Here is a 16459-nt window from a genome sequence, read left to right as displayed (position 1 = left end):
GTGTGTGTGTGTGTGTGTGTGTGTGTGTGTGTGTGTGTGTGTGTTATGGGGAGGCGGTGCATCGCCGTATAGAGGAAGATTCTGTGGGGTGGAGAGGACAGGAAGGGCGGGGGCGAGGAGCCCATGAGATCACAGCCGCCGTGGGCTGTGTTCCCAGCTGTCAAGCGTGTAATGGGGAGTGAAAGAGAATCCCTTTGGTGGTAGAGGTCCTACAGATAATACTACCGGGTCCTCTAAATCACCTCTGTGCCCTACAGACCCAGTTGACTGTCCTCTCTTCTCCACTGATACAGGGAAAAAATGAAATATGTGCTCCTGTGTAGTGCTCATGGCACAGGGCAGGGATCACAAGCTTTCAGAGTCAGATACCTGCTGTATTGTTGTGATTTTCTTTTTGTTCTTAAACCTGATGCTCTTTTCTTTTTGGTTTTTACCTCCTTGTTTCATTTCCACTTGGAGAAAGGATGGTGAGGTGGCTGACTTTGAGAGAGGGGCTAAACTATCCTTCAGACTGGTTGTCCCCGATGGGCTGGTTGGCGCCCCCTCCCTGAGCCAGAGCTGACAGGAGCTGCTTGTTCTTCCTGGAGAAGGAGTGGGAGTAGAAAAAGAAGGAATGAGAGTTGCTACTGCGCTTTCTGAGGGGCTCTGAGGATTCCTTCCCCCCCAGGAAACCACTTGCGTCCCCCCAGCCCCTTTGCTGCTTGTTAGTTAGAAAGCCGCGGTTTGTGCTGGCGCTGGGTGGGGCTTCGGGGACAGTGTAGGCTCTGGCCCTCCGGAGGGGAGGGGGTGGTTACGAGCGAGCAGAGGGTCACCGCTCAGGCTGTACCATTTGCTTGTCACCTTGAGAAGTTCCACCTTGTCTAGCAAAACCTCCTTTCAGAGGCAGCCACCACAAAGGGCTCTTATGAGAGTGGCGGCCCCTGCCCCCACCTTCACTTCCACTCCCTTTACCATTATTTTTCTTTTGGGGCAGAGCTGAGGGGCCTTCCTGCTATGACTTTGAGGGGCTGTACTTATTTTAAAAGGAGATTTAGAGTCTAGAGCCTCCCCATACCAGAGATTCATTTTTCTGATTTTCTAGTCCTGTTGGAGGACAGTCAAGGACTTAATTAAGTAAGGCCTTCCTTCTCTGGAGGGTATTTTGTCTTTTCCCTCTATCAGTCTCTTGGGCTCTTTGGAGGTTTCAGAAGGAAGGTGAGAGAGCTACATTCTAGTACCACTAGGTCTCAGAACAGGGACCAACCTCCTTCTGGGGAGTGGGAGCTGGGGGATGGGAGAGAGAAATGGCTGTCTCAGTGGGTGATTTTATGAGGAGATACAGTGAAGTGGTTCAAGTGTATGTTCTGGAGTTCAGCCTCCTGGGCCTTCTGCTGCCCCATTCTGCAACTTTCTAGCTGTGGCCCTAGTCAAGTTTCATAACCTCTCTGAGCCTTTGTTTTCCCCTGTATAAAATGAGAATGATTTTAGTGTCTACCTGGTAGGCTTACTGTGGAGATTAATTGAGATAATGGATTAAAATGCTTAGCCTAGTACCTAGTACATTGAAAGCATTCCCAAATGTTCATCTTACTAACATTATTCAAGCCTTCTGTTTGGACCTCTCTTTATAGTCTTTCTTCCCATCTCCCTTCTCTTCTGACTGTGCACTTCGGGGAGCTACCTAGGCCTCAAGTAGAACCAGAAAAATCTGGACTTTATCTCAAACTCTTTTGAACTCTGCACCTATTTTATCTCGGTTGCATTTCCAGCACTGTGAGGGAGAGTGAGGCAGCAAAATTATCCCATTTTGAAGGGCAGACCACAAAGAAAGCGATGTAATGATTTAACTGGATTGCATGTATGCATGCTTGGATAGGTGAGTGTACGCATGCATCCATTCTCCCACCTAGTTTTAAAAGTGGGGAGGGCTGAGGTAGACTGTAATTAATTTGCAAGGTCTCAAACACAAGATTAAGTTCAGATCTGTTTGTGCTTTTTCCCTAGTAGAGCCCAGTGCCGAGTGGGTGGGTGCTCAGGAACCGGAGGCCGACGGGAGAGCATGGTGAGGTCAGCCGCGGCAGGGCACAATGGCCAGGGTGGGCCTTGTGTGACACAGACCCAACAAAGCCAAACCAGACCAAACACAGGAGCAGGTCAGCTGTCTCGTCGACTTCGCATATGATCTCAAGGGCAGCCTGCCTCGTATTCTTAGAGCGCCGGGTCTCTCCCAAATCACCAAGGTTTGTGATCAGTGAACTGAGGGAATTCAGAGGCGTATTCTGTGAGGGACAACACAGAGGGACCCCTTGGGCTTAGATCTTGCCTGAAACACCTCATCCAAGTGAGGTGCTGTGGAAAAATTTCAAGGGAGGCGAAGGGAGAGTGAACTGGTTGTCTTTTGAAAACCTGGACATCACCACCACGTCTCTTTTCTCTGTCCTATTAACGTTTTTTTTTTTTTCCCTCTCAAACTCTGAAGAAGCTGTGAGATTAATCCCATCAAAAACATATGACTAAAAAAAAAAAAAAAAAAAAAAAAAAACATATGACTGACTGTTTGAATGATATATCTGCAGGTCACGTTTTTCTACTTTCCAAATAGCCTTTACTGAGTGTATATTACTTTACAATGGAAACACCATAGCAGAGCCTCTTGCCCAGGCCTCACTGGGGAGCCCAGGCCTCACTGGGGAGCAGGAAACGGTGGTGAGAAAGGGTTCCTGGTGGAATCATTGTTGGACTTTAGCTAAAGTTTTTCAGGGAGTAAGCTGTTTGTGCTTTGTGTGCTTCTGGAATAGGAAGCTTTACTCTCCACTGTTATACCCACCACCTCCCAAAAAAAGAGGGTGAGGAGAATGAAGGTGAAACCTTGGCTTCTTGGGTAGGTCCTGCACATTGGGAGAGTAAAGGAGATATTTGAGAGGCAACAATAGCATTTGAGGGGAGGTCAGGAGACATAATTTATATGGAGCAGGCAACCTTTACATGTATTACCTCATATAATCCTTCTATCAGTCTCATAAAAGTAGGTATTGGTCTCCTCATTGTTCTGGTGAGGGGACAGAGGCTAAAAGAAGTTAGTAACATAGCTGCTAACTGGCAAAGCCAGAGTTTAAAGCCAGGACCTTGGTCCTTACTGGAGACTGAGGATTGGGCTCGTGTGGCCATGGTGGACAGTGAACTACCCACAGGTTACTAGCTGGGTTTCTGTGACTGTACCTCCCTGACCTGGGCTTTGAGTAGTCACTGAATCTTCAGATCATATGCTTTGGCACGCAGTGGGGAAAGGTTAACAATTGGGTGAGACCCTGGTTTCTCTAAGTACTAGAGCTCATTAGGGCATTTCTTGAGCCTCCTTTGTCTTGCAGAGGGAGGGGACAGAGATTTCTTGGGTACTTACTCTACTCGCTTGTTTAATCCTCTCATGAACTCTATGATGTAGATATTGTTTGTCTCAGTCCTCCCTCCCCACCCCCCATATCTACCCAACCCTCCATCTCTTTTTTTCTCTTAAAATAGGACATTGATTAAATACAGTAAATTGCCCAGAGTGTCACAGCTAGCAACTAGAAGACCTTAGGTACAGATCTGAGTCTTTGTGACTCTAAAGCCAGAACTTAAAGCTTGTTTCTACTTATCTTTTTTTCTGAGACTTTTTCCCCCCTAATTCCTAGACAGTTTTGCTTCTTCCTCTTTGAGTGAGAGCCACTTATGGCTTCCTCTTTTTTAACTTTTTGATACTTCTCTTGGGCATTGGGTTCACCTTTCCCACTGAGTCTCCCTGTTTTACTACCCAGGTTGAGTCTGTGTTGTCGACCCAGGAGCCATTTCAGGTTATCTCTGATTTTATTTTAGGTTTCTGATCATCCCTCTGTAACATCTGCCTTATGCCCTGGAGTAGAGTTATCCTTGATTCCTCTCACGTTCTATATCCAATCTATCAATGAATCCTATCGGCCATACCTTCAAATATATCCAGAATCTGATCACTTCTCACCACCTCCACTGTTGCCACCCAGACCCAAGCTACTATCCTCTCTCACTTGGTTATTGTAGCAGCCTCCTAACAGATCTGTCCACTTGTCTTTCTACATTCAAAGTGATCTTTTTAAAATGTGTATCAGATCATTTCACTCTTCTCTTTATAAACTCCAGTGGCTTCCCATCTTACAGAATAAAAGATCATATGCTACATTATCTCACGATTTCAAATAAACACACAGACACATATCCACATACCTGCCATGCTCTTCCTCTGATATAGGGTGACCATCTAATTTATCATACAATTTGGGACACTTATAAGAGAGAAAAGGAGCTCTACTAATAAACGACAACAAGCACAAACTGGGACTGACCCAGGCAAACTGGGAATCTGGTCACTTGATCTAGATAGCCAGTGGATCGTCCTGTTACTTTCCTTTAGGTCTTTTTAAAGTGTCATCTCTCAGTGAGGCCTTCTTTGACCTCTATTTAAAATTGCAACACATTCCTGCCCCATCCCGTAATCAACCTGTGCTGATTTATTTTTCTCTGTGGTGCTAACACCATCTGATAGAGAGTATGGTTTAATTAGCTATGTTTGTTGTTGATCTCCCCTCTCTAGAATGTAAACTTCAGGAGGGCAGGGAATTTTTATCTCTTTTGTTCAATATACTGTATCCCCAGCACCCACATCATCGCGAACAATGTAGGTAATCAGTAAATATTTGCCGAGTGAATGGATGGTGTGGCGGAGGTGGAATTCTATTCTGAAGAGTCTTTCTCCTTGGAGTCCTCTTCCCAAACCAGTTTTCTTGTTCCTCCCTATTTATTTTGGTAAACCTTTGGTAATCTGAGACCTTAGAAGGGTTTTCCAGTATGCTCTTACCTCAAAGAGGAGCTAATGATGAAGATTACCATGATTTCCTAACCTGACTTGGGCCCCCTGGGGAGGGAAGTTTGTATCCAGTACAGCAGTTTACCACATTGCAAGAGGGAGGAGAGGATTCTTACCCTTGGGAAATCACGCGTTGGGGGCCCTGCCCTGGTGGTTATGATATTGTGATGGTCAGTGTCAGGGCCTTGGGGCTGTGCCAGCTTCTGGGGCTGGTGCCAGAACCAAAGACCTACTCAGGGCTAGTGCTGGGGGCTCCAGTTTGCTCATTTCTCCCTTCTCTTCTGTCTTTTAAACCTGTATACTTCACCTGTGGGTCCATACTGAGTAGAGTTAGCAGTATATCGGGGTCCAGCCTTTCCTTACCCAGGATTCTAAAGGTTTCTTTTCTGAAGCAGCCTCAGAGGAAAGGAGGGATGAGATGGGGATGGGGAGTGAGGGTAGGATCAGACCTTTTATTTCTAGTTGAAAATGGCAGTTGGGATTGCTCCAACAGATCCTGTTGGGGTCATGGGGTAGGAGGGGGTCTTAGAATTTCCAGACCACTGGGAGTGAGTTTTAGACTCAGTGAAGATGGGAATTATGGTTAAAGGAGGGGAGTTTGGGACCTAGCAACCAACATGGGCTGCCATAGGGACAAGAAGGGGAAATAAAATGCCCTTTATGATTTCTATAACTTTGGTTTTCCTAACGCTTCTGATGTGGCCGTATAGCAGGGGCCAAAGTCCTGGTGGACTGGAAGTGAGAGAGTAACAGAACTACTGGAGACAGGAGAGGGATGTAGCTCTTGTGGCTCTTAAAGGGTCACAGTACCAGCAGTAAGTACTGAAGAGGTTCTAAATGTAGCAGAAAGCCTAGAAAGGGAAACCTTGAGGAAACTTCTGACTCCTCAATGTTGTATCAGTAATAGTTTGATGCCAAGGAAGCCTTGGCAAGTAGTTGTATAGCAGAGAAAGCCACTTTGTGAAACAAAAGGGATTCCCATGGGCATATCCTTAATTCAGAAAACAAAGTCCTTTGCCATCTCGTGGATATGAATTTAGCCTTCCAGTCTCATTTCCCATGAGATCTGTCCACCTGTCCTGTCTTTTCACACCTTTGTGCTTCAGATACTTCCACCACATTCAAAGTCTAACCTTGCAAAGGCTTAAGTCAATGTCACCACCTCTGAAGTGTTTTGCAGGACTCTCAGTGAGACTTTGTCCCTTCCTTCTTCTCTGGGTTCTTATTACCCTTTGTTTATAACTCTGTTATAGCATAATGCCTGAAAAACACACACACACACATACAGGTTCCTCCTTCTATCTGAAAGTAGAGCACTCCCATGAACCATTTCATAAGCTGAAATGGGGTAAAGTGAAGGAGCAATTACCTTTTTTCATAAAAGAGAAAATCTTTTTTGGATTTCTTCCAGTTAGCAAAAACAGGTACTAATGTAGGCTTTTCCTAAAAGCAAAGTGGCATCAAGCAAATTTTCAAAAAGCGGGGGATACCTGCATCTGCCTCTGTCCCATGTGTGACTGTAAACTCTTTGAGACAGGGCCTCTGACTTATTTATCTTTTTTTTTTTTTTAATTTTTATGTATTTATTTATTTATTTTTGGCTGCATTGGGCCTTCATTACTGCGTGCAGGCTTTCTCTAGTTGTGGCGAGCTGGGGCTACTCGTCATTGCGGTGCGCGGGCTTCTCATTGTGGTGGCTTCTCTTGTTGCAGAGCACGGGCTCTAGGTGCACGGGCTTCAGTACTTGTGGCTTGCGGGCTCTAGAGCACAGGCTTAGTTAGTTGTGGCGCATGGGCTTAGTTGCTCTGCGGCATGTGGGATCTTCCCAGACCAGGGCTCAAACCAGTGTCCCCTGCATTGGCAGGCGGATTCTTAACCACTGCACCACCAGGGAATCCCTGACTTATTTATCTTTATACTAACTCTGTCCTGTTCTGAGGAGGGAAGGACTGGTGCATCCACTTCCCCTCCCCCAGTTCTGTAGTACCTGGCACATGGTAGAATCTCAGTAACCTTTCTGCTGAGTAGAATTGATTCTGGGTTAATCAGATGAACATATTATATAGTAGACTGACCTGGCTCTTCTTCCCCTCCCCATTCTGGGCAGTGACCCGCTTGTGGCTGGTACACCTTGCTCCTGGCTCAGGTGTACTTGTAGCAGGGGGCACTGCTATTTGCTTTTCTTAGTCCTGACTCCAGCTTCTCCCTTTGATCTCTGCTGCCCGCCCCAGCTCACCCCTACCATTGTCCTGCACAGGGAACTAATATTTCTCCTTCCCAGGCTCAGGCCTCACCACCTGTCTTCCCTAGCATATTCTGAGAATGATGCCCAAGGAATCAGTGATGATGGGGAACAGCTAGAACAGGATTAAGGGTATGGCCCTTCAGCCCTCTGAGAGTTCCAGGTAGGACCAGTTGCCTCCTTTATATCTGCTTGTGTTTTTCTTGTCCCCTGAGGGAACTTGTTTCTGAGCTGGATGGGAATATATGCAGATGATCTGTGATGCAAGGAATTAAGGGCTGTAATCCTGGGGAAGCCTGTATTGCCCTTTAGACTAAAATTCTATGCTTCAGAGAAGTAAATAGGGTAGTTGCTATATGCGAAGGCCCTGAAGCCACATGGTCTGGATTCTGATCTTGTTCCACCACTTACTAGCTGTAACTGCCTCAGCAAGATGGGGTCATACTCATGCCTACCATAGTCCTTCATTCATACATAGTTATTGAGCATCCCCTGTGGGCCAGGTTGTTCTAGGTGCCAGGGAAATAGCAGTGAGTAAGACAGAATGGGTTGATACCTTTAAATACTTAGAGCAGTGTCTAGCACATAGTAAATATGCAGGAAATGTACCAATATTCTCTTCCTAGTACTTTTCTGAGACTAGACAATCGGGTGGGATGACCTTTGGTAGCAGCTGCAGGACCAGATCTCCCCGAGAAGGGGAAGGATGGAGGAAGGGCTAAGATACAGCTTCTGGATTTGGACTTAGGTCCAGGACAGCAGTAGCTCCAGTGGCCTTTTATTTCTGGCACTTCATTTTGAGACTAAGTATATGAACTGGCTAAAGGTCACCCTGGAAATTTTATGAGTCTGTTTATTTCCATAGAAAGGGCAGGAGGAGATGACCCTGGACTGCCTAGATTCTGCCTGGCCTGTTTGTACAGACAGTGCAGTGCCTACCAAACCGTGTGTGGGTGACCCTAAGAGAGGCCACACTTCCTGAGCAGTATGAAGGGAGATCCCAGAGACATGAGATGTGAGGACGGAGAACAGCCATTTGCCTCTCTGCTGTCAGGGCTCTCTGGCCATAGAGTAGAGGACCTTCTGCTGGAGGAGGTGGCTTGGGGGTTGGAGAGCTGAACTTAGGAAGGAGAGTGAGGTGAGATAGAGGTCCATGGCCTGTTTCAGTTCATTCCTCAGGGAATGCTGCTGAAGAGGGCTGTTATACTCCTAGTGAGATTACTGCTGGAAGCAACGTCTGCACTCAAGACTCCTGACTGATTGCCTGTGGTTTCCAGTGAAAGTCCAAGACTGATACAGTCTTTATGTGAGTAGGGTTGGAGTAGAAATCTATGTTGCATTTCCCGGGGATCAATACGTTTTTCAGCTACCACCATGCTCAGGGAAAGAGCAGTATAATCTTGACCATGGTTCAGCAACTACTTCACTGCTTCTCCCACTTTCTCTCTTCCATCCTTCTCCCACAGTGGGTTTTCAGAAATGAATGCCCTTATATCACAGAGAGAGTGCCCTTGACATGAGATGTGGGCCAATCCAGGATTCTTGGGCTTGTTCCCATGTGAGCTGCTGGCATGGCTTCCCTTGGAGAACCTGCTAACTTGGCTGGGAGCCATGGCGATTTGCATGCATAGGGACAGACGAAGTGGTTCTGGGCCCTTTCCAAGATTCTGAAGTACAGCCAGGTTTAGGTCCACTGGACACCATACTCTTTCATCTCATTTTTATTGCACTTTCTTAAGTCTTCAGCCATTACTTAAACTCAGTTCAGCCAAGTGTATGAAACGTGAGCTAGGCAAAGCATTTTGTTGTGGATATAAATCCACAGTTCATTCCATAATGAAGGAAATAGATAAATATAATGTGATTGTAGCAGTGTTTCTCAATTTTTTTCATTATCACCTCCCTGAGGAACCTTTTAAGACATTTTTTCCTAATCATCCCCCCTCAGGAAATTTTAATACCATAGATAAACCAAAATTCTGTTTATGTACTATTTGTGTATCTGTGCTTTATACTTTAAATGAGTAAGATTTTTTTCATCCCCCAAGAGCAAATTTTCTCCCCACTTGGGGAGAAATATCACCCCCATTGTGAGTTCATGGATTATAGTAAAGCACAATGGGATTGCATAAGGAACATAAAATGGCAGGCAAGCCTCCAAAGCTTTGTAAACTTTGTTTCTCCCATCTCCTTTGACTGAACGTCATAGCTCCATAATTTATTCTTGTCTCTCAGTCTGTCATTCCCATTTTGCTCTCTTTCCCCTTTCCTGTATTTCATCCTTTTTCTCTCTCCAGTATAGAAGTTTAGGAGTGAATTTAATTAAAATAGTAATCTGTACAACTCAGGGACAACTTAGGGAAGATGATTTCGTAAAACAGTCCTCTAAGAGGTCATCCTTTTGGACAAAAGAACCTACAAACCTATGAGGTATTCATGGGGAAACGTAATAGACATAAGCATTGAAGGAAATAAAGATATTTGTTTGGAGTTGCCTTTCAGAGGAGAAGACCTCCCAAGAGGTCTTTATATTGGTCCTAACAGGTTTGGATATGGATGTCCTATATTGGATCTAAGTTCTGTATATAAATTCTTTTAGGGTTGATGCCAGTTCTGCCAGTGGGATATCAAGTTTCTTTTCTCTAGCAATACCATGTCACCAATGATAGCATCTCCTCTCCCCTGTAGAAACTACCAGAGGCATGCAGTGTTGGTGATGGAAAACCCTTTGTCACAAATCTACAGAGTCTGTATATGGCAGTCACCAGACAAGAGATCCAAGTGGGACAGAAGCTTCAAGGCACTGGTGAGTAGCTCTAGAGGTACTTGGTCTCCCTGGGGTTAGAGTTAAGGTCTAGGTTTGTGCTGTTCAATATGGTAGCTCTAGCCATAGTGACTATTTAAATTTAAATAAATAAAAATTAAATAAAATGAAAAATTCATCCCCTCATTTGCACATTTCAGGTGCTCAATAGCCACATGTGTCCAGTGGCTACCAGGTTGGACAGCTCAGATACAGAACATTTCCATCACTGCAGAAAGCTTTATTAGGACTGGTCTACATGCTTAGGAGAATTAGTGAGAGAACCAGGAAAAAAATTAATCTCCCTACCTGAGACATGACAGGTAATATGTAGAAGAACAGTGAGCTGTTTTGGGTCAGGGAAACTCTTGTCTTACGTGGTTAAAGTGGGCCTGGAGAATCTTCATCATAGAAACAGCGCTTTCCAGAAGTTAGTTGGAAGTGGATTTGTGTCTGTTTACATATTAGTACCAAAGCCTGGCCTTCATCAGAATGCTTGGTAAATGCTAATGCCTTTCTGGTAAGAAGAAGGCAGTCACCACTATCTTCCCTTGATCTTTCGGATTTCAGGAGATCCCCAGACCTCAAGCAGTGCCTCCTCACCAGAAACTGATAGCCAACTTCTGAATCAGCCAGAAGAGCCGGTCTCCTCAGCACCATCCCTCCCAGTGCCTGAAAAAGAGCCCACAGTAAGTCATGAGCAGCTTCCTAGATAGCATTTCAAGATTTGGGAGAGTCTGCACCTATAGCTCCCAAGCCAGTGGTCCCTGGAATTGTCACCTAGTTGACACTGCCTTAACAACACTGGGGGATATTTGTGACCAGGCATCTAAATTGTGGATTTCTGGATGGAGAGTCATGGTCTTTTGCATCTTCCCTTGCTGTCTCCTCTCTGCAGTTCTTCTGAATGATGGACCTTGACTCCTTTTCTGCCTTATCGCACTTGCAGTGATGGTCTATGAGGTTGTTGCCTAGGGGAGAAGTGATGTGCGTATCTCCTGCATAGAGTCTTATATCACATTCACTGCCTGACATGGACTTCAAAACTCCTGCGTCAGCCACCCGTCTTAACCAGAGCCATGGGGGGAAGGAATTTCTTTTCCTAACTTAAGTGGAACTGTTCAAAACCTCTATTAACTTGGGTTCCTTTTTTTCTAGGTTACTTCAGGCCCTATGCAGAGACCTCAGCTGTTGAAGGTCAAGAGGAAGAAGCTAAGGGGGCTCTTCAGTTAACCTGTCGCTGTCTCAACTGCTGAGGATGGACTCGGAGAGTAGTTTCCTAGTGTCACCTTGAAAGGAGGTCCTGTGGCAGCAGCATCTCTGACACAGAGTTACACAGTCAGGGACTCCACTGTAAGGGCAAGATAACTGAAGTTCATGTTGACAGGCATGGATACTATTAATTGAGGGAATCCTGGCTCCAATCCATCGGGCACTGGCCTTCCCTGTCCGAGTGGAAGCCAGTCTCTGGGAATCCCATGCCCTCCTTTCTTTTGGTGAAGGTTCTCTAGACCCAGGATCTACCATGGACTTTAGGTATATGGGGCAGGTCTGCAAAAAGGCACAGCATGCTTAGGAAGCCTTGTCTACCTTTCTTAAGAGTCCCTAGCCAGTCCCAGGTGTTCCTCAGAGACCCTCTCCTCTCTCTAGCATGGAATAAAAAGCACTCACACTCCCCTGCTTTTGAGATTGCTTATCTGTGGAACACATAACCAACTCACTTCACTTTACTGGGTCCCACCCCATTGTTGTCTCTGGATGAAGTCTAGGCCCTCGGTCTAATCCTTCAGGTTCTTCTTATACTTCTCTTCTGTGGCCTGTGCTAAGCCTCCATTCGGGAGCTTTGATCTTGAGACCTCTCTCCATGGTGGGCACAAGATAGCAGAACATATGGTTTCTGTGCTCTTTGGTCCAACTTGATATGGGGTGTTTTTTGTCTATTTCCAAGGCATAGACAACAGGTTAATACGGGATTGAATATGGGATTGAAATTACAAAGAGCTCTGAGCCCTAGGGCCAAGTTAGTTTCCCGGAGTGGGAGAAAAAGGAATTTTATTTTCCCATCCTTCACTTCACTTCGAATAACACAGTAACTAGAAGAACTAGAAAAGACAGGATGACAGGGAACAGGAAATATGGCCAGAGGAGTTCTCTGGAACCAAAAGAATTGATGTATAGAATGAATAGTGCTTAGCAGGAAAAAATGTAAAGACTGTATGAGATAGGCAGAATCTTAGTTAGAAAGTGAACTCTTTGGACAAATCTAGCAGGATTTGAGACTTCCCTGGCTGTCCAGTGGATAGGACTCGGTGCTTTCACTGCTGTGGCCCTGGTCGGGTAACTAAGATTCCACAAGCTGCGCGGCATCGCCAAAAAAAAAAAAAAAAAAGAAGATTTAGCAGACCAGGATTCTCAGAGTTCCTTGGCCTTCTCTGCTAGGTTTTCCTCTATAGGTAAGACCATCTGAAACTTTACCTTGGAGAGACAGGAAGGGAAGTAGAACTCAGATGTTCACTGGGAGCTGTTAGGTAGAGGCCTTTTCTGATTTAGTTACTTACGATGGTCAAAGGCCTCCTCGTCCACATGTCCTCTCTGGCTGGGACTGGTGTGTCTGTCCCCATGTCAAGTCTTGGGGGAAAGAGGATGATCCAAGTAATCATAAAATAATAATGATAATAATAACGATAATAAACAGCTACCAGTTAATGTATACCAGGTACTCTAATGAGTGCCTGACATTGAATCCTCACAGCATCATATGAGGAAGATACTGTTAACCCACTAGGAAATGGAGTCTTGAAGGGATTAAGTGACTTATCAGAGGTCACACAGCTAATAAGTAACAGCCAGAATTTGAACCCAGACAGCTGAGTTCTAAACTGCATTATTACATACATTACCGAAAACATTTTCCAGGAAGGATGTAATGTCCTTCTTTCTCCCATGACGCTGCCTCTTTTCAAAGAGGATGTGCTTTCTACTCCCTATTAGCTCTTCAAGGGAGGCGCCTTGGCGGACTCCAGGACTTACCACCAGGCCTTTACCTGCTGGCAGAGTCTGCGAGAGCTCCACCAGGGCTCATTCCCAGTTGCTGCTGATAGCTTTCTTTACCCTCAGACCCAGTCTGTGCCCTGGTAGTGACTGTCATTGAAGTGAATTGGGAACTATGTAAAAACAATCCGTCAGATGACTGACTTTGTAGTTTAGTTTCTCTTGGCATAATTTAGATGGCCAGATTTCAAGGTATGAGACCACATGAAAAATGGAAAGATTTCTGCAGCAAGCTGGGGGAGAATAAGGGTTCTTCACCCTAGATAATCCTTCTGCCCTAAGAGCACAGTCTCAAGAGCAGGCATTTTTAATCAGAGCGGGATCAGGGGTTTGTGAATCCCCTAAAATTATAAGTAAAATCTTAAGAGCATAATTTTTTTTCCCTGTGTTCTCAAAAGAATGTGTAACTTTTTAAAAAGGTTAAGTAAGAGTATGCCTAATGACCTCCCCACCCACTGCCCCCTTTATCCCCAGAGGTTGCTGCCCCCATGGGGGTATTGCCCAAACACACCCTTAGAGAAACATTGCTCCCCGAGGCCCTGCCTCAGTCATTCTTGCTCTGAAGCTCTTGCCCCCCAATGCAAAGGGTGGTGTTTGAAAATCATTCATCCCAGGGCAACTCCAGGGAAATCCCTGCCTTGACAAATTGGCCTAGCCAGGCTGTATTCCAGCCCTGCCCCCTGGCTTGGGCCCCTCCCTGAGGCCCCCAGGCTGGCCCAGCCCCACTCCACATGCACATAAAAGGGTCGAATTCTCGTGGCTGCTCCATAAATTTTATTCCGTAAATATTAGTTTTCCCTGTGTTTAATAAAGCAGTGGCCCACCTCCCCGCCTACCCACCCGCTCCCCGGGGCCGGGGCTGGGGCCAGGGCTGGCTGGTGGGAGAAGGGACTCTTTCAATTGCTTTGGAGTATTTTTAGAAAAAAAAATAATATAAGGTGGTTTACAGCAGCAAGCCAGCAAACCAGGAGCAGGACTAGGGACCTCGAGGAAGTTCCTGCAGGAACTTGACCTAAAAAGTAGAGAAATAGCGCCACCTAGGCTGCAAGGCCTACTTGGCCCTGCTGGTGGTTCACCCCTCCCCCACGGTCAGCCAGTACAGGCCAGCTCTTTGCTGGGAGAGAAATCTTCATCCCTTAGCACTCCAGCTGGGCAGCACCTCCTCTCTTCAGGCCTCACCGAGGGCTTTCTCAGCAACCCTGAGGGCAGAGCCCGAGCTGGGTCCTGGAAAACCCCACGAGGGTCATTCTCTGTTCTGTCACCAGTCAGCCAATCTTCCAGATCAAGGAGTGTCTCCAAGGGGTAGTAAAATTATTGAAAAGGGTGGAAGGAGCTTCTAGTCTCTGCCCACTGAATCCTGAGGAGCTAGCCCTGGAGTCCCTAGGGTGTAAAGTGGCAAAGAGTGAGATCTGAGCTCCTGTACTCTGGACTTGGAAAGAATCTGTTCCTGTTGGACCAAGATCCTTCCACGGGTCTGATACAGTTCACCTTCGGTGAGCACTTGGGGGAGGGAGAGATGCTCAAGTCTCCTGAATACTCAGCCCGCTACTTCTTAATTTTATCCCGTGGTCCGTTTGAACTCCCTTTTCTTGCGTTCCTGTTCACTTAAACCTCCCATTTTCCGAAGCCCTTACCTCCTCCTCCCTGGTCTGCTGGGGAGATAAACAGGAGCCGGTGTGTCATTCTCTGTACAGAGATGGTGGGAGTGGGGATGGAAAAGCCCGTGCCTTTTCTCCTCGTCCTAGATTTGGTCTCGTTCTTGACATTGTCACCAGGGGCATTTCCTTCTTCCAATTATTCTGTCCTTCATTTCCTCCTGTTTACGAAGCTAAGGGGATTTGCTCCAAAGAATATCGGGGAAACCTAAAATCCTCTTAATTACCCTTCCTCGTGATGTAGTAAGCTCACTTCATCTGTTCTGCCCACCTCCTCACTATTTGTGCTGTTAATATAATCAGTGTTTATATGCACATTTCCTATGGGCTTTTTGTTTTCATCCTTACATTGGCATATACTCTTTGAGAACAGGGTCAGTTTTTAACGGTAAATCAAAAAATATCACTGTGTTGGTGTTGGTATTATACTACTAAAGGGTGCAACTTTATGTTAACTGGGTTTTCATACAATCACGATATGCTTTTCTGAGCTCTTTCCAGAAGTATTTTTCTGTCTTCTAATTTTCCTGAAGAAGAAACTGTTCAAAAGGAGTAAGTGACATTCTACAAGGAAGCCACTAAACTCAGAGCTCAGGACCCTTGGTTCCTAGTCCCTGTTACCAACATGAGTAAATATACAGACTTACAGAACTGGAGTGGATTCTGCTAGGCACTTAGATACAGAGAGAAATGCCAGAAGAGAAGGCAGCCCACGCTCTGGAGAGAGGATTTTCCCTAGCTGCTGTGACCTCCTGGAAGCTGCTACAGGGTATTCTTGTTGAGGGCTTCTTAATGCTCTATTTTTCTTCCATGTTCTCTTGGACAGGGCTTCAGAAGATCCCACCCTGAGGGGAAACATTCAGAGGGGGGAGGGTGTGAGGTAGCTTGTCTGTCTGTGATGGGCGAGGGACCCTAGGGAATCCATCTCTACTTGAGGATCTAGAAGCCCATCTGTCCTCTGTCTTCCATCCCAGACCTATCAAGGAATACTTTCTCCTGAGACTTTGATTTATGGTGGGCTTTAAGCTTCCCCTCAATTCTGGGGTCTCACTTTTCTACCCTGGCATATGGGAAGTCATGAGGTAGCACCAAAGCATTCTAGCAAAGGCTCAGTCTCTTCAAAGCTGTGAAATCCTACCTGCCCTCAGTTTCTCTGTCCTGGAACCCAACAGATTTTGCTGTGCTTTCCACACTCCTGGACCCTTTGAGTGAGCGCTAGCCTCTCAGCACCTAACTCTCATGGGTTCCTGAGAATCTGGGCCAGCCTAGGGGAACCCGGAAGAAGCACTGGAAAACTCCAGGGTGTGGGGATCATACAGCCATTGACTCACCTGGGAATATTGTGCCAGGTTACTCGTCCTGCCGGCGGCCGAGGGCCAGGAGTTAAAGGAGCATGCAGTGTCACACTCTTCCTCCCTCCCCTCACTTTGGGGTTAGAATTGGGGAGTAGGGCTTGGGGGGCTGCTGGGAGTCCCTTCTGAAATCTGGGTGTTGTATTTACTTTTTCATATTGGCAGCTGGAAGGGGAAGCCCATCCCAGCTCGGCATTGTTGTCTAACATGGTTAATCAGATCCTATAATCCTGCTGTGGAAATATTGGGCCTCACTCAAAACAATAGAGACCAAGAATATTGTGGTTAAATTTCAACCAGCTGCCTCCCTGGCCTGTTTGCCTAACCCCTACCCCCCTCTCCTGGGCCAGAGTCCTCCTGGCTTTATGGACCCCTGATAGGATCGACAGCCAGTCAGAAATGGGTGACAAGAGAAGGGAGGATGGAGTAGGGGAAGGGTAATCCTCTCGACTGGCACTCCATCCTGTCTTTCTCCTCCCACTCCAGGCCTTGAAGGTC

The 16459-nt window shown here is 46.2% G+C and overlaps 1 protein-coding gene across 4 annotated transcripts in view; it reads left to right on the top strand.

The window, feature by feature from the left end:
• Positions 1–11579, top strand: part of NHEJ1 (non-homologous end joining factor 1) — a 75945-nt gene extending 64366 nt beyond the window's left edge. For 2 of the 4 annotated variants that reach the window (XR_014265121.1, XR_014265122.1), the window contains exons 6-9: positions 1987–2219; positions 9789–9906; positions 10474–10592; positions 11062–11579. Coding sequence is in view for 1 of the 4 variants with exons in the window: in XM_082466638.1 (XP_082322764.1) it covers positions 9789–9906; positions 10474–10592; positions 11062–11136 (312 nt within the window). In the remaining 3 variants the exon portion in view is untranslated. Of the gene's footprint in view, positions 1–1986; positions 2220–9788; positions 9907–10473; positions 10891–11061 lie in introns of all 4 variants that reach the window. The other 2 variants (XR_014265123.1, XM_082466638.1) reach the window with 2 other exon arrangements.
• The last annotated feature ends 4880 nt before the right edge of the window (positions 11580–16459 follow it).

This window comes from Balaenoptera physalus (genome assembly GCF_965194825.1).
Source record: "Balaenoptera physalus genome assembly, chromosome: 6".
Taxonomy (NCBI): domain Eukaryota; kingdom Metazoa; phylum Chordata; class Mammalia; order Artiodactyla; family Balaenopteridae; genus Balaenoptera; species Balaenoptera physalus.
This window is presented reverse-complemented; position numbering and strand designations above follow the sequence as displayed.